This window comes from Chelonia mydas, chromosome 6, assembly GCF_015237465.2.
Source record: "Chelonia mydas isolate rCheMyd1 chromosome 6, rCheMyd1.pri.v2, whole genome shotgun sequence".
Classification (NCBI taxonomy): domain Eukaryota; kingdom Metazoa; phylum Chordata; order Testudines; family Cheloniidae; genus Chelonia; species Chelonia mydas.
The window spans coordinates 126991602-127013243 of NC_051246.2; the positions used below are offsets into that span (position 1 = coordinate 126991602).

Genomic DNA, 21642 nt, shown 5'->3' on the forward strand with positions numbered 1-21642 from the left:
AACAGGCTAGGGACACCATTCCTTACCCATCCTGACTAATAGCCATTAATGGACTCAACCTCCATGAATTTATCCAGTTCTCTTTTAAATCCTGTTATAGTCCTAGCCTTCACAACCTCCTCAGGCAAGGAGGTCCACAGGTTTACTGTGCACTGAGTGAAGAAGAACTTCCTTTTATTTGTTTTAAATTGCTGGCCATTAATTTCATTTGGTTGGCCCCTAGTTGTTATGGGAACAAGTAAATAACTTTTCCTTATTCACTTTCTCCACACCACTCATGATTTTATATACCTCTAATATCCCCTCTTAGTCTCCACTTTTCCAAGATGAAAAGTCCTAGCCTCTTTAATCTCTCCTCATATGGGACCCGTTCCAAACCCCTCATCATTTTAGTTGCCCTTTTCTGAACCTTTTCTAATGCCAATCTATCTTTTTTGAGATGAGGGGACCACATCTGTATGCAGTATTCAAGATGTGGGTGTACCATGGATTTATAGAAGGGCAATAAGATATTCTCCATCTTATTCTCTGTCCCTTTTTTAATGATTCCTAACATCCTGTTTGTTTTTTTAACTGCTGCTGCACACTGCATGGACATCTTCAGAGAACTATTCACGATGACTCCAAGATCTTTCTCCTGATTAGTTGTAGCTAAATTAGCCCCCATCATATTGTATATATAGTTAGGGTTCTTTTTTTCCAATGTGCATTACTTTACATTTATCCACATTAAATTTCATTTGCCATTTTGTTGCCCAATCACCTAATTTGGTGAGATCTTTTTGAAGTTCTTCACAGTCTGCTCTGGTCTTAACTACCTTGAGCAGTTTAGTATCATCTGCAAACTTTGGCACCTCACTGTTTACCCCTTTCTCCAGATCATTTATGAATAAGTTGAATAGTATTGGTCCTAGGACTGACCCTTGGGGAACACCACTAGTTACCCCTCTCCATTCTGAAAATGTGCCATTTATTCCTACCCTTTGTTCCCTGTCTTTTTAACCAGTTCTCAATCCGTGAAAGGATCTTCCCTCTTATCCCTCGACATGCATGATTCAGTTCTTTACAGGCCGACGCCATTATTTACATGTTAGTTTGAACGTTCCCAGGAAAGCTCAGATGTGGATTGGCGTCTCCCAAAATTTTTCAGCCAAGTGCTTCTTCACTGGGCACTTACTGAGAATAGTTCTTTCTTAAGAAGTTGACCAAATGCTTCACTGAGGCTTCTTAGAATCAAAACACATTAAGATACAAGTGCATAGCCAATATTCATAACTTCAGCTACAAAAATGATACACACATACAGATAGCATAATCATAATCAGCAAATCATAACCTTTCCATAGACACAACAACCTTTGCACAATATTTGCTGCAAATATATAACAGTGGTTGCAACAATCATCTCTACGGTCACAGGTTACGTCAGTAAGGTCACAGGAGGAGAAAAATGTTACAGGTTGAAAGGAAGCTGTTAAATCTTACCTTCCAGCAGGCTATCCTCACAAATAACCTTTAATAATAATCCTGATGAAGAGGCACTTTGCCATCTTAAACATGGGCTAGTTCTGCTCTAAACTGAAAGTCCCTGTTTTCATCTACACACAATATAAACTTTTTGTTAGTATATTCCAACACGCTTGTCCCTGCTGTATTATTTTTCTTATTGTTTTTTCATGTGAGAAGGAAAAATCTCTATATGGAACAATAGATAACATTTTAAAGATGAAACTTGAAGTTCTTGTGGAATAGGTTACTAAATGTTACTAGAACACATTTGTTCTAAATCCAGTGAATTTTGATTGATCAGCTAAATGATACTTGTCTATTTTATCTGTTAAAATCAGTTTTTAATTTTTGGTCAGACCATGTTAGTAAAAGGCAGTGGGTAACAGGTAAAATGGTCTATGAGTTTCTACAATGTGATAATGCAGCTGTGTTTACATTTGTGTTTAGAATAAAATAAAGACCATGGCGCAGTTATTAAAAATGACTGCAGAAAGGTCTCCTTACTCCCAGTAAAGAGTATTTAAAATTAAATGCAACCTGCCTGTGTGCTGTGATGCCATCAGTCTGCATACATGACTCCTATTGTTGTAAGTGGCTGGAATGATCAGTAGTTTTTATTAAGATTTTAACATTTTGGTCAAAATTAACATTTTAATTATACTAGTATATTTAACTTGCTGCTTTTGGAGGTTATTGAATTGATACATTTTAGATTTCTGTCTCTGTTCTTTGTACAGCGTTCCTCGTTATGATCAACCTCCACCAGTGACTTATCAGCCACAGCAAGCTGAGAGAAGCCAGCCCCTTTTAGTGCCTGCAAATCCATACCACACTGCAGAGATTCCTGACTGGCTTCAGGTTTATGCCAGGGCTCCTGTAAAGTGAGTGTCTTTTTCATTCCTCTCAGAACAACTTACTTCTGTCTTTTTTTTTAAAAAAAAGTTTTTCTCTATAGCTGTATTTCAATAACTAGAAAAGAAAAACACCTTTTTTTGCATTATGTAAATTAATTTTTCGTTGCACAGGCACTATTATTGGCAGTAGAATTAAATGTAGAAAGTTATAGCAGATATTTTCAAGTATTCAGAACACAAGTGCAACCATGTGCAAAAGTTGTGGGGACCAGGTACAAGGATGCTTGAGACCTGTAACTGTATCTTTGGGACATCAACAGTATATTAAAGAAGATGGGGTTAGAGTCTGTCCCATTCATTCCTCTCCCCAAACCCTCCAGTGTCTGATAGAGGTTTAACATCAGGCTTTCTGCAGCTAAATCAGAACTGGTGTCAAGATAATGTATTTGGTCGGATGTGGGGAGACTTATTTCACAGTAAGCGGTCACTGATCTTTGGGTGTCCCACCAGTGGTATTAAATCCAGCCTTGGGAGGTTTGTTTTGCCTTAGGTAGAGGATAAGCACTGTGACCGTAATAGACATAGGAAGGAGTTACGGTTGTGGATAAAAACATGCGCCCAAGCAACAGGCCCAATTTAATCTTGCGAAGTAATGTATTTTGAATACAAACATACAGCACTGAAGTAACATTGCAGGTCTGATGCAATCCACACTGTTATGGTTGCTGCTCTACATTGTGCTGAGAGTGTGTAGTTTATGCAGCTCTTGTGAACCTCAGAAATCTCCGATTGCCGATCCTCAGGGACTTGAGGGGAGGATTCTCTTTCCTCCACCCTCTGACTGACCAAATTTATCCATTAGGTCGGTCTGGACCCATAGTAATATGACCTTCTACCAGCAGAGCAAGATGTGGAATTCAAGAAATATTGTGCCTATCTTTTGTGAAACCTTTTGTGAGAGGGTCAGTTGCAGCTTGAAGAATCCAGTTCATTCCTTTCCCCACCAAATGGAACAGTTTTCTCTATTCTGTTTGGATTTTTAACTTTTGTTTATTTGTAAATTAGCAGGAATTTCCTGTACAGTTTTTCTCTAGGAAAAGAGTCTGTTTTGTTTTTCTCTTTCCACTATAAGGAGCTGTCAAATGGAATTAAACCCCTGAAACTAAATGCTAAGGATCTGTTGAGACACCTATGGCTGGCCTGTGCTGACTGACTCAGGCTCACAGGGCTCGGGTTGCAGGGCTGTTTGATTGCAGCGTAGACTCTAGGGCCCTGTGAGAGGGGAGGGTCTTATAGCCCAGGCTCCAGCCCATGCCCAGAAGTTTACACTGCAATTAAACAGCCCTGCAGCTCAAGCCTTGTAAGCGTGAGTTAGCTCTCACGGGCCAGCCATGAGTGTTTAATTGTAGCGTAGACATTCCCTAAGGTTTGTTCATAACCAACATATGCAACTCACTCCATGGGAGTATGACTGTTGCCTCCTGAGTTTCCATGGTCTCCAGAAGGCAAAGAAGCAATAGTCCTGTAGTTGTTTAATCACAAAGGTATATGAAATGGCATATAAGAACACTGGGCTGATGAGTGTCACAATTTTTAAAGGAAGATCTATCTCTGGAGAAAAACGTTGCGAAGTGCTCCTCACTGTTCACGTCAACATGTCGAATAATACATGAGAGAGAGAGCCAAGAGCATGTGACTTTGTCTTAATATGTTTGATTCCAAGAACAATGCAGTTCCGTATTGTGATGGATTGGGTCAGAAACCCCCTTGGGACTGCCACCTGATGTGCTAGGACTGCCTCTGAGCCTGTTTTCTCTGGCAACTTGGGACTTCAGTACTGTGCCTTGTTGTGCCAGACACGCTAGCCTGCTACAAACACAGGGCCAGGTCTGAATCACGTCCCTCAAAAGCTGCAGGCTTAACTGAAAACAGCTTAAGAAGTGCTCCTGTCTCTAGCACCCAGATACCCAGTTCCCAATGGGATCCAAACCCCAAATAAATCAGTTTTGCTCTGTATAAAGCTTATACAGGGTAAACTCATAAATTGTTCGCCCTCTATAACACTATAGAGAGAGATGCATAGCTGTTTGCGCCCCCAGGAATGAATTACTTGCTCTGGGTTAATTAATAAGTAAAAAGTGATTTTATGAAATATAAAAAGTAGGATTTAAGTGGTTCCAAGTAATAACAGACAGAACAAAGTATGTAACCAAGCAAAATAAAATAAAACACACAAGTCTAAGCCTAATACAATAGGAAACTAAATGCAGGTAAATCTCACCCTCAGAGATGTTCCAGTAAGCTTCTTTGACAGACTAGACTCCTTCCTAGTCTAGGTCCAGCAATCACTCACACCCCCGTAGTTACTGTCCTTTGTTCCAGTTTCTTTCAGGCATCCGTTTGGGGTGGAAAGGCTATCTTTTGAGCGAGCTGAAGAGAAAATGGATGGGCTTCCAGGGCCTTATATAGTCTGTCTTTTGTGCAACATCACAGCCACAAGATAGGTCTCTAGCCACCTGGGCAAGTCACATGTCTATGAATGATTCAGCTTTTTGCAAGCCAAGGCCATTGTTTACAGGTTTCAGAGTGGTAGCCATGTTAGTCTGTATCAGCAAAAAAAACAAGGAGTACTTGTGGCGCCTTAGAGACTAACAAATTTATTTGGGCATAAGCTTTGGTGGGCTAAAACCCACTTCATCGGATGCATGCAGTGGAAAATACAGTAGGAAGATATATATTCACAGAGAACATGAAAAAATGGGTGTTGCCATACCAACTGTAATGAGACCAATTAATTAAGGTGGGCTATTATCAGCAGGAGGAAAAAAAACCTTTTGTAGTGTTAATCAGGATGGCCCATTTCAAACAGTTGACAAGAAGGTGTGAGTAACAGTAGGGGGAAAGAATTAGCATGGGGAAATAGTTTTTACTTTGTGTAATGACCCATCCACTCCCAGTCTTTATTCAAGCCTAATTTAATGGTGTCCAGTTTGCAAATTAATTCCAATTCACAGTTTCTCGTTGGAGTCTGTTTTTGAAGTTTTTTTTGTTGGAGAATTGCGACTTTTAGGTCTGAAATTCAGTGACCGGAGAGGGTGAAGTGTTCTCCGACTGGTTTTTGGATGTTCTAATTCTTGATGTCTGATTTGTGTCCATTTATTCTTTCACGTAGAGACTGTCCAGTTTGGCCAATGTACGTGGCAGAGGAGCATTGTTGGCACATGATGGCATATATCACATTGATAGATGTGCAGGTGAACGAGTCTCTGATAGTGTGGCTGATGTTGTTAGGCCCTGTGATGGTGTCCCCTGAATAGATATGTGGACACAGTTGGCAACGGGCTTTGTTGCAAGGATAGGTTCCTGGGTTCATGTTTTTTTTGTGTGGTTGCTGGTGAGTATTTGCTTCAGGTTGGTGGGCTGTCTGTAAGCAAGGACTGGCCTGTCTCCCAAGATCTGTGAGAGTGATGGGTCGTCCTTCAGGATAGGTTGTAGATCCTTGATGATGCGCTGGAGAGGTTTTAGTTGGGCCTGAAGGTGATGGCTAGTGGCGTTCTGATACTTTCTTTGTTGGGCCTGTTCTGTAGTAGGTAACTTCTGGGTATTCTTCTGGCTCTGTCAATCTGTTTCTTCACTTCACTTCAGCAGGTGAGTATTGTAGTTGTAAGAACGCTTGATAGAGATCTTGTAGGTGTTTCTCTGTCTGAGGGGTTGGAGCAAATGCGGCTGTATCGTAGAGCTTGGCTGTAGACAATGGATCATGTGATGTGATCTGGATGAAAGCTGGAGGCATGTAGGTAGGCATAGCAGTCAGTAGGTTTGAGGTATAGGGTGGTGTTTATGTGGCCATCACTTATTAGCACTGTAGTGTCTAGGAAGTGGATCTCTTGTGTGGACTGGTCCAGGCTGAGGTTGATGGTGGGATGGAAATTGTTGAAATCATGGTGGAATTCCTCAAGGGTTTCTGTTCCATGGGTCCAGATGATGAAGATGTTATCAATGTAGCGTAAGTAGAGTAGGGGCATTAGGGGACGAGAGATGAGGAAGCGTTGTTCTAAGTCAGCCATAAAAATATTGGCATACTGTGGGGCGATGCGGGTACCCATAGCAGTGCCGCTGACTTGAAGGTATACATTGTCTCCAAATGTGAAATAGTTATGGGTGAGGACAAAGTCACAAAGTTCAGCCACCAGGTTTGCTGTGACATTATCGGGTATACTGTTACAGTTGGTATGGCGACACCCATTTTTTCATGTTCTGTGTGTGTGTCTATATATATCTTCCTACTGTATTTTCCACTGCATCCATCCGATGAAGTGGGTTTTAGCTCACGAAAGCTTATGCCCAAATAAATTTGTTAGTCTCTAAGGTGCCACAAGTAATCCTCGTTCTTTTTGCCATTGTTTACATGTTAGTTTGAACCTTCCCAGGAAAGCGCAGATGTGGATTGGCGCCTCTCAAAGTCCATTGTTAGTTAAGTACTCCCAATTACTTGAATAACCCCTTCACGCTATGTTGACCAAATCTGCCTTATGTGCTTCCTACAGCAAACACTTTAAATACAAGCATAGAGCCAACACTCATAACTTCAGGTATAAAAATGATACATGCATGCGAATAGGATGACTATATTCAGTAGATCATAACCTTTGCAAAGATGCTACAGGGCATATCTACCATGTCATATTTACACTCATAAGCATATTTCTATAAAGCATTATGGGGTGCAATGTCACACTTATGCTGGCTTTAGGAAATGTAATCTCATTCAATCTTTTTGAGCCTATTAACTATTTTTTAATTCCTTAAAGTAAACTTTGTGCTTTTTTGGAAACGAACCTACACAAATTTCACAACAAAACTAAGAATTTTGCATTTAGACTGTTGACAACTACATCCCTGCTCAAAAATCTTCATTACTAAATAACATGGAAAAAATGTATAACTATTTTTTTAGAAGAAATTATGCTATTTTAGGAGCAAAGAGTCTGTCCCATAAGAATGCATTTTTTTACTCAGTTCAGAGAAACACATGAGATGTACAAACCCAACTCACCAAGGAGCAATAATACCACCACCAAGAAAAGCAACTGAGAACCTAGGGATTGTGGCTTTAATATTTTGCCATATGAAATAAATTTTTGGACTAATGAGTAGAATTGTAGCAATGACTGCATTTGCAGATTCATAGAGTTTGGATGATCTTCAGTGGTTTCCAGGTGCAGGTTCTTTTTAAAGAAGTCTCTGATAACATAATTTAGTGGGTTTTATACCTACATGTGGCTACTGGGTGTGCCAGCCAGCCTGTAAAGATTTAAATTGGCATAAATTACAACAATATTTTTATGCACCAAGGATGTGTTCAGTTCCAGTAACCTGTTGGAAAGGATTGTTTCCTATGAGCACTTTTAGTTGCTGTCATTAACTGTGTTCTGTTAATGAGATTTTTAGAGCGTCTAGTCAATGTCTGTTTTCAGACTGTTTCAGTGTTAGGTGGGTTCTTGTCAGTGCACTTGTAGAAACCTGGGAACAGACAATCTCAGATTCTTGGAAATATCTGTAAATCCTCCATGAAGAGACAAAATTAGAGCAAGTTAAATTAGTCCAAAGAATTAAAATGTGATTCACATAGTTGGGAAGAAATAATGAATTCATACATAAACACAATTTCCGGTCAATTTTTGGTTTTCCATCTTAAAGTAGATCTGGTAGTAATATTAATAAGCACTTTATATGTTCAGAGCACTTCACAATCATTGAATCCTCATAATACCTCTCTGAGGAAGACAACTGTGTATTATCCTCCAGGTTACAGATAGGGAAACTGGGAAAGGGAAAGCATAGACCCCATTGTATGTTTGTTCTGTCAGGCTCTAAACCAAGAGAGGTATTTTTTAACAATGGGGTAGAGTGTTAAAAATATTATGTAGAATCTCTAGAATGTGATTTTACTAGATTTTAATTGACAAAGTACTTGAAATTTTTCTTTAACAGGACCTTAAGTTTTAATGTCAGCTTCATTGCACAGTCCATCTGAGACCTTGAGCCGGGGTGGCCAACCTGAGCCTGAGAAGGAGCCAGAATTTACCAATGTACATTTGCCAAAGAGCCACAGTAATATGTCAGCAGCCCCCGATCAGCCCCCCCCGTTCCCAGCACTTCCCACCCACCAGCAGCCCCGCCAATCAGTGCCTCTCCTTCCCTCCCCATCAGCAGTTTCGTGGCGTGTAGGAGGCTTTTGAGGAAGGGGAGGAGTGAGGGCACGGCAGGCTCAGGGGAGGGGGCGGGAAAGGGTGGAGTGGGGGCAAGACCTGTGGCAGAGTCAGGGGTTCAGCAGTGAACACCCTCCGGCACATTGGAAAGTTGGCACCTGTCGCTCCAGCCCCAGAGTCGGTTCCTATACAAGGAGCCGCATAGTAACTTCTGAAGAGCTGCGTGTGGCTCTGGAGCCACAGGTTGGCCACCCCTGCCTTGAGCAATTGCTTTCTCTTTCTCAGTTTAACAGTAGCTTAATCATCTTGAATGTTAAATCCAGTGTGAATGCAATAACAATGAGAGCTTGGGGTCAAAACTTTCATTCCATGTGCCACCCACAATAACATTTGTCTCCGGTGACAATATCATGTAACAAATTAAATATTGATAAAAGCAGATATCAGATTTTTTTTAATTTTGTCCAAATTAATATAGGGGAGGGATCACTGAGCAGGAAGTTAGCTCCCCTTGTTTAAAATTAAGTTTTTCCAAGAAATGTAGGAAGTTTGCCTTGCTAAATTCATGAGGGTCCTGAACTAGAATCTCTTGCCACATACTAAAGGCCAGATATATGTTTCAATGTATTTGCTATATGTGTTAGGTAATACTTTGGGGATCTTTTTCAGGGTGTGGAATCTCACAAGGATCATCCTTGAAATGAAAAAGATTAGCCTAAATGGATAGGAAGTGTCTTCCAAGCACCTGATCCAAATGACATTGGAATAACATTTTTCATCCACCTAAAGAGAAAAATCTTTTACCATATATGATTGTCTTCAATTTATTAAAGGCTACTAAAATGTGCAAGAGAAACAAATTACACAATGATGGAGGTGGTTATGGGGATCAAAAAGCCAGAGTTAAGAGGACAGAGCAAGATATCCTTTGCATATAGTCACCTTTTGGACTGGCCAACCATTTAGATTTTATTAGGACAGTTCCATACTTACATTACATCAGCCAGTCTACGTGCAGTGTAGCTGGTGGTGGTAAATTACTGTTGTTCAGATTGCTTCTGTAGATGTTTGAAGTGTTGCCAGATGCACTAAGAGCCTCTTACCCATTGCTTAAAAAGCCAGAAATAGAAGGCATTGTTTGGATTCTCAGTGTAATCAACTTATCTGGAAAACTGAGTGTACTACAAGTAAACTCTCATTCCCATTCTTATTGGTGGCTCAATGACTCTTTAATCAGACCCCTGACCTTCTACCCAGCACTTCTGTTGGGAGCTGACATTTGAAGCCACAGCATCAAAAAACAATGAGCAGCCCTAACTTGCTGATTCATTTCTGGCAGGCAGCCAGAAGGTGCCCAATTATAGCAACCCACAGTCCTGCTTTAAAAATAAAATAAAAGCTGTGAAGTCACAGAACACCTCTGGACACAGCTTCACTGTGTATGTTGCATGCAGCTTTGTTCCCCACTGTTGCCAATTAAATAAGAAACTGTGGTCCCCCACTGAGAGCCAAATTTAGCAGCCTGCTGCTAATCCTAAATGATGTTCATTGATGAGTGCCTGACAACATTAAGCAAGGGATCATGAATCAGAGACCCTGCTCTACCTTTGCACAGTTCACCAGACACAGAAAAGGGGAGCATTGCCTTATCTATAATTAGCACTGACTCAGGAGTAACCTTGTGCCTGTTTTTTGAAGGAAAAAAAAAAAAAAAAAAAGTCATGCTGACTTGTTTGGCATCAGCACGTAAAGCTCTGGAAGTGGATAACTTGCCTTGTTGTTGTTTAATTACCATAGTGCTTAAGAGCCCTATCATACACCAGGGACCCCATAATGCTTCCCCCCCCCCCCCCCAAAAAAAAATGCCCCTAATCAGTGGTTAATAACTAAAGCTGGTTTTCTCATAGTGCATTGCTTTGGAAAATAATGGGTTTGACAATGTACATATGTCAAGTCATGGAATAAGATTAAACGTAATGAAAAGTTCTGATCTGAGCTTAAACCCTTTATATTTCAAACTAGGTTTCTTTGGATGCCAGCTGCACCTCCGAGTCCTCCCACTTTCCAGTGCACATGGAGCCCTTCTGGCCATCTGCCCTTTTTTAATAATTAAAATATTAATGTATTTATTTATAATTGCAGGAGACACCTTACTGTGGTATCCTTTCTTCTTCCTGTTCTCCAGGCTTGCAGCATCTTAAAGTAGACACTGTATTACTTCTACTGCATATATGCATCCATTTGCTTATCTAGTTTATTCAGACCTAGATGATTATCTAATTTTATTCATTCTTGTTTTACTGATAGCTATAGCAAGTAGATGCACATTTACACTTGAGAGAATAGAAAGTTAAATAAGTTTTATGTGGTTGCTGGACAAGGAAGATTAGACATTCTAATATCACTAGTAATTGTGCTAATAGGCTGTGTAAAATACAAAACAGTAGAATACAAAGTACTACACTGCAACTAGAAAACAAGACTCAAACCAGATCTCTTCTTATTTCTGGGAGTGGGAGTACAGAAAAATACATTGTTTTGCCTGTGTTTAAAAAACAATTGTGCAGCCTGTACCGGTTACAAGGCTAGCTTGACCCTTACCCCCTCTCCAGTCTCTCAAGTTCACCCTTTCAAGTGACAGGCTCTGTACTTTCACCGCTCTCAGGATGGAATTCTGTGCTTATCCCACTTGCAGACCTTGTCTCTGGGCTACAACACCCATGTTCACCACCTTTGTTTTCTCAGCACCTGTAAGATTTCCTTTTGGGAATAAAATACACTAGGTAAATGCAGTGCCTCAGAACAGCTTCTTCAAAACAAAGTATTGTTTGTTTAAGCATAGGAGAGAAAAGGATTAAACCAACAGAACACCTATAAACACATTACTGGACTATTCTTTTCAATGGTCTTTGTCTTGTAAGTATTGGTAGATGGCTGAAGCCATGGTACTCCTTTGTTGGCTCCTGCAGGAATTAACCTCCTTGTCACCATATGGCAGACTATGCCATAACAATCAAACAGATGTACATGTAATCTTCATAAAAACACGAACATCCCACATTCTTTGCACAACCATTTCACTGAGAAGTTCTACTGATTCCATGCTTTGGAGCAGGGACTTTAAATTTTGCCAGGGGGTGGTTGGCCTTGTTGTCAGTGATGTGGCTTTTCCTGTTCGGGTGAAAACATGCCTAAGTCTGGTCACGTTCTAAGCCTTTGAACAATTGAAATTTGCACATGCTCAATAGAGACTTCCTAGAATTTTGCAGCAAAATTCTCCATAGATTCTATCTGCACTGAAGATGCTGCAGGGTCTGAGCAGGATTCCCTGCATTTACTGCTCCAGGCTGCAGCAGGCCACCACCCTACAAAGAAAAAAGGGCTCAAGGTGCGAAGTCTCAGAGCCTGGGTCGATTGACTTGCACTTGCGGGGCTCGGGCTACGGGGCTACAGATGATAGTGTACATGTTCGGGTTCAGGCTGGAGCTTGGGCTCTGTGACCCTCCCCGGGTCTCAGCCCAAACCTGAATATCTACACTTCTATTTTTAGTCCCACAGCCCAAGTCCTGTGAGCCCAAGTCAATTGACTCAGGTTCTGAGACTCTGTCACAGGTTTGTCTTTGCTGTGTAGACGTGCCCTGTGGCACCAAACACCAAAACAGAGATCTGGTAGAATCTTTCTCCAGAGTTCTCAGTGCTTCCTCTGTTAGCACCCAGACAGCGTGGAGGAGCAAGCTACCTGAATCAAATGCAAATGGGACAAGAGTAAGACCTTTGCAGGGGGTGGAGGGACTATATTAGGCCAAAGAATATGGAACGGGGGCTGGGACAAAGAACCTTAGGGCCAAAAGTGGGTGGGAACAGAGACTGGCTGGGTAGGAGGCTAGGACTGAAAGCTGGGCACGGAGAGGACACTAAGATGAGGTGCTGGGATGGAGTGTGGTTAAGGGGAATCTGGGACTGGCTGGGCAGGAGCCTGTGGGGCCTGGATGGGGGACTGGGATAAGGAACCCCTGGAGGGGTTCCGAGACTGGGAGCCAGGGTTGTGGGGGTGGAGGAGACTGGGCCTTTGAGAGTATGTCTATACTGTGATTAGACACCCACAGCTGGCCCTTGCTGGCTGATGTGGGCGTGGGTTGACAGACTATTTAATTGTGGTGTAGCCATTCAGGATTATGCTGCACCCTCGCAGGATCCTGGAGCCTGGGCTCCAGGCCGAGCCCAGATGTCTACACCGCAGTTAAACAGTCTCTTAACCTGAAGGCTGCAAGCCTGAGTCAGCTGTCATGGGACAGCCGCTGGTTTTTAATTGCAATGGGACATACCCTGAGGGGGGGACTTGGATGAGGAGTCCGGTGATGGAGAGTGGGACAAGAAGCTATGAGTGAGTAAGGAGGCGGGAGAAAGGATTAGGACTGGGATAGGTTGGAGAGGACAAGAGCAGAAGGGGGTCGGTCTTGGGGTGGAACAGGCAGAAGGATCAGTGACCACTAGAACGCACTGCCCTCCAGAGCCTGGAATGGAACCTAAGATTCCTGAGTCTCATCAGTCCTCTCCTGTCAGCAAATATCTGAGACCCCCCCACTGGCAGAGCTGGTATGTGGAGGTCAATATGATGCCAATTGTTGTTGTTTTGTTTTTAAAACTAATAAATTACATACAAAAAACTACACTGAAAACATTAACATTGCAATTCAAGCACTGTAAAGTCAGGAAATGCTAGATTAAGGTTGCCTGTGCAACCTAATTCAGCCCGGTTGTGTGTGTGCATGATGGTCGTCTTTAATTACGTGATAACATACTTTTTTCCACAGGACCCTGCCTTATTCAGTGCAGCGGATGGACCAAGCACTGCGGATGAATTAGAGTTGTGTAAGGAAAGAGGTGGTTGTCTGTAGGACCCCAGCCTTATCTGTTTCAGAAGTTGGAAGGTGTAGAGTGAATAAGGTAGAGGGTTGCGGGAAGAGAAATATGGTCTCGTGGTTAAGGCAGTTGGTTACTGCCCTGGAGAAGAATTCTGCCCCTGCTTTTGCTACAGAATTCCTGTATGATGTTGGTCAAGTCACTTAAACCAAACTTTTCACAGGTGGTCACTAATTGTGTGTTCCTCATTTTCCGGATGCCAGGCTCAAGAACCCAGGGTCTTGATTTGCAGATGTGCTGAGTTCTCAAAGCAGCAGCTGAAGTCAATGAGAGCTGTGCTTTGAACATACAAAGTTATGTATAATACTATGTGCTCAGGAAAATGGGTTCTTAGGCGTTTCAAATCAGACTCCCAAAATTAGTAGACATTGACCTTGATCTCTGTGCCTCAGTTCCCCATCTGTAAAGTGAGGATACCCCTCATTGCACAAGGGTTTGTGAAAATAAATTCACTTTTGTGAAGCCTTCACATACTATAGTGATGAGCCATAGAAGCAACACTGAGGAGGAAATGAGTCATTCTGTATTGAGAGCAGGGTTTGACTAGTGTGTGGTGAATGGGGCCTAGGGCCACACATTGAATAAGGAAGTAAAACTGGACTCTGGACTCATTATCCAGTTCCCTTCCAGGACTAAACAATGCTAGTTCTGAGCCTGGAAAATTACTTGCAGGAGAACTGGCATAGTCTTGATTCATCACAAGACTTGTTTGGCAGTATTTACATGAAATTAAACATACAGGAGACTTTCATTAAATTCAGCTGGGTTAGTGAAAGGTGGGAGGAGTGAATACATATGCTGGATCATATTGGGGGGTTTGAATGTATCTAATGTTGGCGGCTCGGAATACACTAAAAAGCCAAAGAGAGTCTGTGGTGATCACAGGAAAGTTAGATGTTTATATATTCCCAAAAAGTGATGAAAATCATGACATTTAAACAGTAAAACAGAATTGCTACATGCAAAGGATAAACTTAGGAGTGCTGTCTGTAATTGAGCCTTGACATCTTTAGCTAGCAATATGATGCTTTGTAATGGAAGTGGCTACCTATAAAAACATAAGTGATAGAGAATGAGCTTTCTAAATGTAATCAGCTAAAAACGTACCAAATAGTGAACTTCAGGTATTCATTCTTAGTAGCCAATGACATTCAAAAACCACTCCACTACATGCTTCTCCTTCCAGCCTCTCGATGGATGTTGCCTCTCCACCTTGCTTGAGGGTTTTATCTTAATATGCCTCACCGTCAGTCTTGCTGGGTGACAAATCTGACATCTAACAAAGGCTGTTGAGCGCTAGTCTTTTGAGTTTTTATTGCATCTGTCTGTAGTTTTACAAACTTCCGCGTTATGCATCTTGCTTTTATTCTTTATCTTGTTCCCCCATCAAGGAAAACATATTGCCAACACAACAACCCCTTCTTTGATTCCTTTCTTGGCTCTGCCCCATTTTGAGTCCCCTACTTCAGGGACGCTCCGGTATGAATGGTAGTAGCTGGGGTTTTTTAGGGCTGTGAAGCGATTAAAAAAAATTAGTCGTGATTAATCGCTCTGTTAAACAGTAAGAATGCCATTTATTTAATTATTTTGGGGTGTTTTCTACCTTTTCAAATATACTGATTTCAATTACAACACAGAATACAAAGTGTACAGTGCTCTCTTTATATTTATTTTTATTACAAATATTTGCGCCTAATACAAGTACTGTAGTGAAATCTCTTTATCATGAAAGTTGAACTTACAAATGTAGAATTATGTACAAAGAATAACTGCATTCAAAAATAAAACAATGTAAAACTTTAGAGCCTACGAGTCCACTCAGTCCTATTTCTTGTTCAGACAAATGCTCAGACAAACAAGTTTGTTTACATTTGCAAGAGATAATGCTGCCCACTTTTTGTTCACAATGTCACCTGAAAGTGAGAACAGACGTTCGCATGGCACTGTTGTAGCAGGTGTCACAAGATATTTACATGCCAGATGCACTAAAGATTCATATGTCCCTTCATGCTTCAACCACCATTCCAGAGGACATGCATCCATGCTGATGATGGGTTCCACTCTACAACAATCCAAAGCAGGGCGGACCGATGCATGTTCATTTTCATCATCTGAGTCAGATGCCATCAGCAGGTTGATTTTCTTTTTTGGTGGTTTGGGTTCTGTAGTTTCCACATCGGAGTGTTGCTCTTTTAAGACCTGAAACCTTGCTCCACACCTCGTCCCTCTCAGATTTTGGAAGGCACTTCAGATTCTTAAACCTTGGGTTGAGTGCTGTAGCGATCTTTAGAAATCTCACATTGGTACCTGATTTGACAAAACAAAAGGCTGCTGTGAAAGTGTTCTTAAAACAAACGTGTGCTCAATCATCATCTAAAACGCCTATAAAATGAAATATATGGCAGAATGCGTGTAAAACAGAGCCGGAGACCTACAGTTCTCCCCCAAGGAGTTCATTCACAAATTTAATTCATGTATTTTTTTTTTTTTAACGAGCATCATCAGCATGGAAGCATGTCCTCTGGAATGGTGGCTGAAGCATGAAGGGGCATACGAATGTTTAGCTTATCTGGCACGTAAATACCTTGCAATGCCGGCGACAACAGTGCCATGCAAGTGCCTGTTCTCACTTTCTGGTGACATTGTAAATGAGAAGAGAGCAGCATTATCGCCCGTAAATGTAAACAAACTTGTTTGTCTTAGCAATTGGCTGAACAAAAAGTAGGACTGAGGGGACTTGTAGGTTCTTAAGTTTTACACGGTTTTGCTTTTGAGTGCAGTTATGTAACAAATACCTACATTTGTTAAGTTGCACTAACACGATAAAGAGATTGCACTGTATGAGGTGAATTGAAAAAAAAGTATTTATCATTTTTACAGTGCAAGAATTTGTAATAAATTTTATAAAGTAAGCACTGTATACTTTGTATTCTGTATTTTAATTAAGTTAATATAGTTGAAAATGTAGAAAAACATCCAAAATATTTAATAAATTTCAATTGGTATTCTATTGTTTAACATGCAATTAAAACTGCGATTAATCGTGATTAATTTTTTGAGTTAAATCGTGTGAGTTAACTGCGATTAATCAACAGCCTTAGTTTTTTTCTTCACTTTCTTTTGTATTGCTTGCTTCCCCGTTTTTGTATGGATGACAGTTTAGCTTTCCCAGCAGTTATTCTTAACCTGTTTGCCACTGGGCAATCTCCCACCCCCCACTGTACGATCATCTGTATGTACTTTTATAATAAGGATATAAATGAAGGGAGGAAGATTTGACATCTCAGAATGTCGTAGCACAAAGAGTAGTAACATGAGGAAGGAAAACTGAATATTCAGGGAAATATTCAACAATAATTGCAGCTATGTAGTGGACTTGGACTGTACTGGTTGATATAATACAGGTTAGCTCAGACAGTGAAGTGATGTAGTGTATAGTCCTGCAAAACCCAGAAGGTCTTATTAGTTGACCCAGGCTGCCATATTTTGCCTTTTTCATTTATGCAATTGTAACCATTCTAATAAAAGGACAGTAAAACAGTTCAGCGATCAATAGTGCTTTAGGGATAAATTTGGGCACCCTTCATTTGCTTGATTATGTGGAAATGTGAGACTGAGCTGTAGGTCAAATGTTCCAACAGGAGAGCGCTCTGATGACCGTTCCATTGCAAAATGAAGGCTTCGCTTTGTGAACTCTGCTGGCTGCACTGTAAGTGTAGCAGGTAGAATAGAGCTACGAATTAACCACGAGCCCTGCAGTAGCCTCCTTCGCCAGCTGTAGTCATTAAGGCAGGGGCACTTCAGGAGCAGACTGATACTGTGGGTGAAGAAGGGGCTTTGCGAAGCCTGTGAAATTCTGCTCTCTAGGAGGCAGGCATTTGGGAGTACTGGGTCAATCAGCTAACAGACTTTATTTTTTCAAGTTATTCTGTTGACCTCAGAAGCTGTCCACAGTGGAGTGGGGGTGGCGGGGAGGGGTGTTTCCCTCCCTCCTTCCTCCCCCCGTATGTGCACAAAATTCAAACTACTCTTACTTAGGGGGATTTCTTGTGGGGTTTTTAAAAAAAAAAAAAAAATGTAATGCCTCCAGAATGTATTCACTACATTTGGTTAATAAGCAGTTGCTTGCTAATGTCTTAAATAATTTTATATTTGTTTTCATAAAATGATTTGGTATTTTTACATTAATATAAATCGACAGTGTGATTGAATGATTCCTCAGTGTAGCTTTATGGGATTTCTACCTCTTCCTTTAAGAAACAAATTACTGTAAAGATTAACCAGACTAATTTTAATTGTGGAAGACTGTGGCTATTAGAAATAGGTTTGTCAGCGTCAACTACTAAAAATGTCGTCAGTGGTTTCACAGTTACAAAATGGTATGTATCCTGCCTTGTGTATGTGTGTGCTCATAATGACCTGTGAGTATGCATCTCATATATTTATATCTCAAACCAGATACGATCACATTCTGAAGTGGGAACTCTTCCAGCTCGCTGATCTAGACACATACCAGGGAATGCTGAAGCTGCTCTTCATGAAAGAACTGGAACGAATTGTTAAACTGTATGAAGCATACAGGCAAGCCCTTCTCACAGAGCTGGAGAATCGCAAGCTAAGGCAGCAGTGGTATGCACAACAACATGGCAAGAATTTTTAAGCTAACAGATTTTTTAAATGGAATTTCATGAGGACGCAAAGAGCTTTAAAAGTTTTTTTTTTTTTTTTTTTTTTTTTTTAAACCACGAACAAGTGCTTTGGTTTAAAAGGCAGCTTATTTTTGTCGATGTTGCACCTTTGTCAATAATTATCCTCTTGAATTTTTTTCTACATCTATAAGGTATTGTTTATAGAATGAAAAACATGTTTGTTCTTTTTCTGTACAAAAGAGTTAGTTTATTATTCTGAGAACCAGTATAGAGGAAAAAACCCTTGATTCTGGTATCTCCTTTTAGCAGCCAGCTGTATTAAGAAGCTGTCTATATATATTTTTACATGGTGATAGATGCAATTATAAGGAATGTCATGGATGCAAAACAATGTTGTTAAAATCCAAATTAATAAGTTTATTTCCCTTCAGATGCCGTGTGTGTCTCTGGGAAGAGTCTGTTCTTTATGCAACATCTAAGCTAAGATGTTTACTGCTTTAATGTACCGAACACTGACACTGTTACTTTACAGTAACCCTCAGTAATATTACTAAATAGTGCAGAAGCATAGATTTTTTTTTTCCAATCAGAACAAAATGCTTCATTGATGAAGTATGAGGTTGCCTTATATTTTTTCCTATGTTATATGCATTGTAACACTTTAGATTTGCCAGCAGTCTGCACAGAACTTTGTCGTGGGGCAAGATACCTGCAGCATCTTCAAGACTAAGGGCCGGTCTGCAGTTCAAATATAGGTTGACCTAGCTGCATTGCTCAGGTGTGAGATATAGTTAAGCTGACCTAACCCCCAGTGTAGACAGCACTAGGTCAACAGCAGCATTCCTCCCTCGATCAAGCTACTGCGCCTCTGGGGGGTGGATTATCTACACCGATGGGAGAATCCCCTCCATTGCCATAGTAAGTGTCTGTGCGACAGCAGTGCCGCTATGTTGCTGTAGCATTTCTGGTGTAGACATACCCTAAGGCCTGCAAGCTGCTCCACGTGCATGTTGAGCTAACTGCAGCTGGAAAGCAATAGAATTATCTAACTGACTTAGCAGCCATAAATCTCCATGATAAAATCAGGGATGCATTTTTTGCAAAAATGTTGTCTTGTAATGAAGTTTTCTTTACACATGAAGTTTTTAACCTGCACAACTACCCCTTCCAGTATCATACTTTGGTTCATTAATTGTTTATGGCTCCTTTTTTGAGTGCAATAAATACTGTTGCAAATAAGAAAATACATTTCCTGTAAATCCCATCAATTCAATAAATTTCAATTTTTTGTTTTAAATAAGGAAAGTGTGAATATCATTGATTTACCGAGATTAAAATTTGAACAAAACGTAGCAAAAATATTTTTTGCCTTTTTAAAAGATCAGAGAAAATGGCTTCCAGTGAGCTCCTCCTAACCATGAAAATCCTTTGATCAGAGGACAAAGACATCAGAAATAAGTGGATTCTGGGAAGATTTTATCTTTAACTCAGGAATTAAACTCAGTCCGTAGATTGGGCCAATTTACATTTTAATTATCTGTGAGGCAGGTCTACAAAAACTGATAGTATGCCATCCTTGATCTGTAGCAGATCTCCCACTGCTAACAGGAGCCTTGTACAAAGGTCCTGGGCAGAATAAAGAAGTTGTTGCATTCAGCATGAGTCCGTGGGAAGCAATGCTCTCTGCTGTTTGAGTGTGCACTACCCAACTTGTGCAAACCACGTGTCGTAATTGGGCTCATCCGGTGCGTATTTACACTTGAATTTTAAAATCTGCTGTTTAAAGCTTTTAAGCCTAACAGCAGCCTCCTGATGAGATGAAATGGATGTGGTTTGTATCTCTGAGCAAGGTTGCAAATGCAGGGAAAGAATGCTCCATTGGTTTTGCATCAGTTCACATGGGGAAGGTTTTCTTCACAGCCACAGGAGCAGGAAGCTTTCTTGAAAAGTAACGCTTACATTCAGCACAGTCTGAATCTGTTGTGCGGGCCAGATAAATGCCTCCCTCGGCTAGGCCAGGCCTGCAGGCTGGATGCTTGACACCATTGCTGTAGCTCGGGGGTGGCCAACCTGAGCCGAAGCCAGAATTTACCAATGTACCTGGCCAAAGAGCCACTTATGCTCAAATAAATTGGTTAGTCTCTAAGGTGCCACAAGTCCTCCTTTTCTTTTTGCGAATACAGACTAACACGGCTGTTACTCTGAAACCAGTAATACGTCAGCAGCCCCCCATCACACCCCCACTGCTCCCAGCACCTCCCACCCACCGGCAGCCCTGCCGATCAGCGCCTCTCCCTCCCTCCCCGCACCTCAGTTGTTTCGTGGCGTGCAGGAGTCTCGGAGAGGGAGGGAGAGGAGTGAGCGCATGGCAGGCTCAGGGGAGGGGGCGGGAAGGGGTGGAGCGGGGGCAGGGCCTGTGGCAGAGCCAGGGGTTGAGCAGTGAGCACCCCCCGGCACATTGGAAAGTTGGCACCTGTAGCTCCAGCCCCGGAGTCGGTGCCTAGACAAGGAGCCGCCTAGTAACTTCTGAAGAGCCGCACGTGGCTCCGGAGACCCAAGTTGGCCGCCCCTGCTGTAGCTGATTAAGGCTGCAGGGTTGTCACGGATACTGTGATTTCTCAGTCCCTCCCTGACTTCCTGCAGGAGGGCTGTAGGTGGGTGCGTCGCCCGCCCAGTGAGGAGGGAAGCCTGGGAGGAGTGTTGAGAGGGATCCTGCCCGTCAGTCACCTGGCAGCAGCAACTCCTATCCCATGGATCTCTCTCTACCCCCAGACCAAAAGGTTTTGCGCCCCCCCCCCCCCCCCCCACTTCCTTCCTGGTCCCAGCTCCCTCCACCCTGACCCAACTGCTGAACCATCCCCCCAGTCTGGCCGGTCTGGGAGGAAGCGTCAGGAGAGACCGGGACCATTTCCTTCTGCCCTCGCCCTGGAGAGACCTGGACCAGCTGGGACCTCTTCCCCCTCCCCGTGGCAGCAGAACCAGGAGGTCGAGTGGCCCTGCTGTGGAAATATTTGGAGCGCTGATGTTTCCCCTGCCCCCACAATATCTTGTGGGACCTGCCGGTGTTCCCACAGGGGTGACGGAGGCGAGAGCAGAACCCGGAGAGGGGCTGGAGCAGTTGCCTGGGCGTATGAGATTGAACTGGCCATTGGGAAGCAGATAGGAAACAGCTGGCGGAGACACCCAGGGGAGGGGCAGGACTCTGAGCACATGTGCCAGCCGGTGGGGTGGGGGACAGGTCAGCATCTGGGTGGAGGGCCAAGGGGGTGTTGGTGTGCACCAAAGGTGGGGGGGCACAGGGCACCCCCCCAGCCAAGCTCCCCTTCTATCCCTCTGCCCCCTCATTCACAGCGAGCTGCCCAGACCCCTCTCCTGTACCCATTGCTCTATTATTCATTTATTGTGTGATGTGAGAAATATAGAAGCATAAGATTGATCAGTCGTCAGAAAGGATAAATATGATTAGGTATCTAGGCAAGAAGGGCTGAAATCCAA

General features: G+C 42.1%; 1 protein-coding gene across 3 annotated transcripts in view; it reads left to right on the top strand.

Annotated features, from left to right (window-relative positions):
• The window catches only part of SAV1 (salvador family WW domain containing protein 1), a 35198-nt gene extending 15754 nt beyond the window's left edge, over positions 1-19444 (top strand). The window contains exons 4-5 of one of the 3 annotated variants that reach the window (XM_043548339.1): positions 2247-2390; positions 13390-13459. In XM_043548339.1, coding sequence (XP_043404274.1) covers positions 2247-2390; positions 13390-13441 — 196 coding nt within the window. In that variant the 3' untranslated portion in view covers positions 13442-13459. Of the gene's footprint in view, positions 1-2246; positions 2391-9244; positions 10419-13389; positions 13460-17956 lie in introns of those variants that run through there. The other 2 variants (XM_043548338.1, XM_037901350.2) reach the window with 2 other exon arrangements.
• Positions 19445-21642: the final 2198 nt, after the last annotated feature.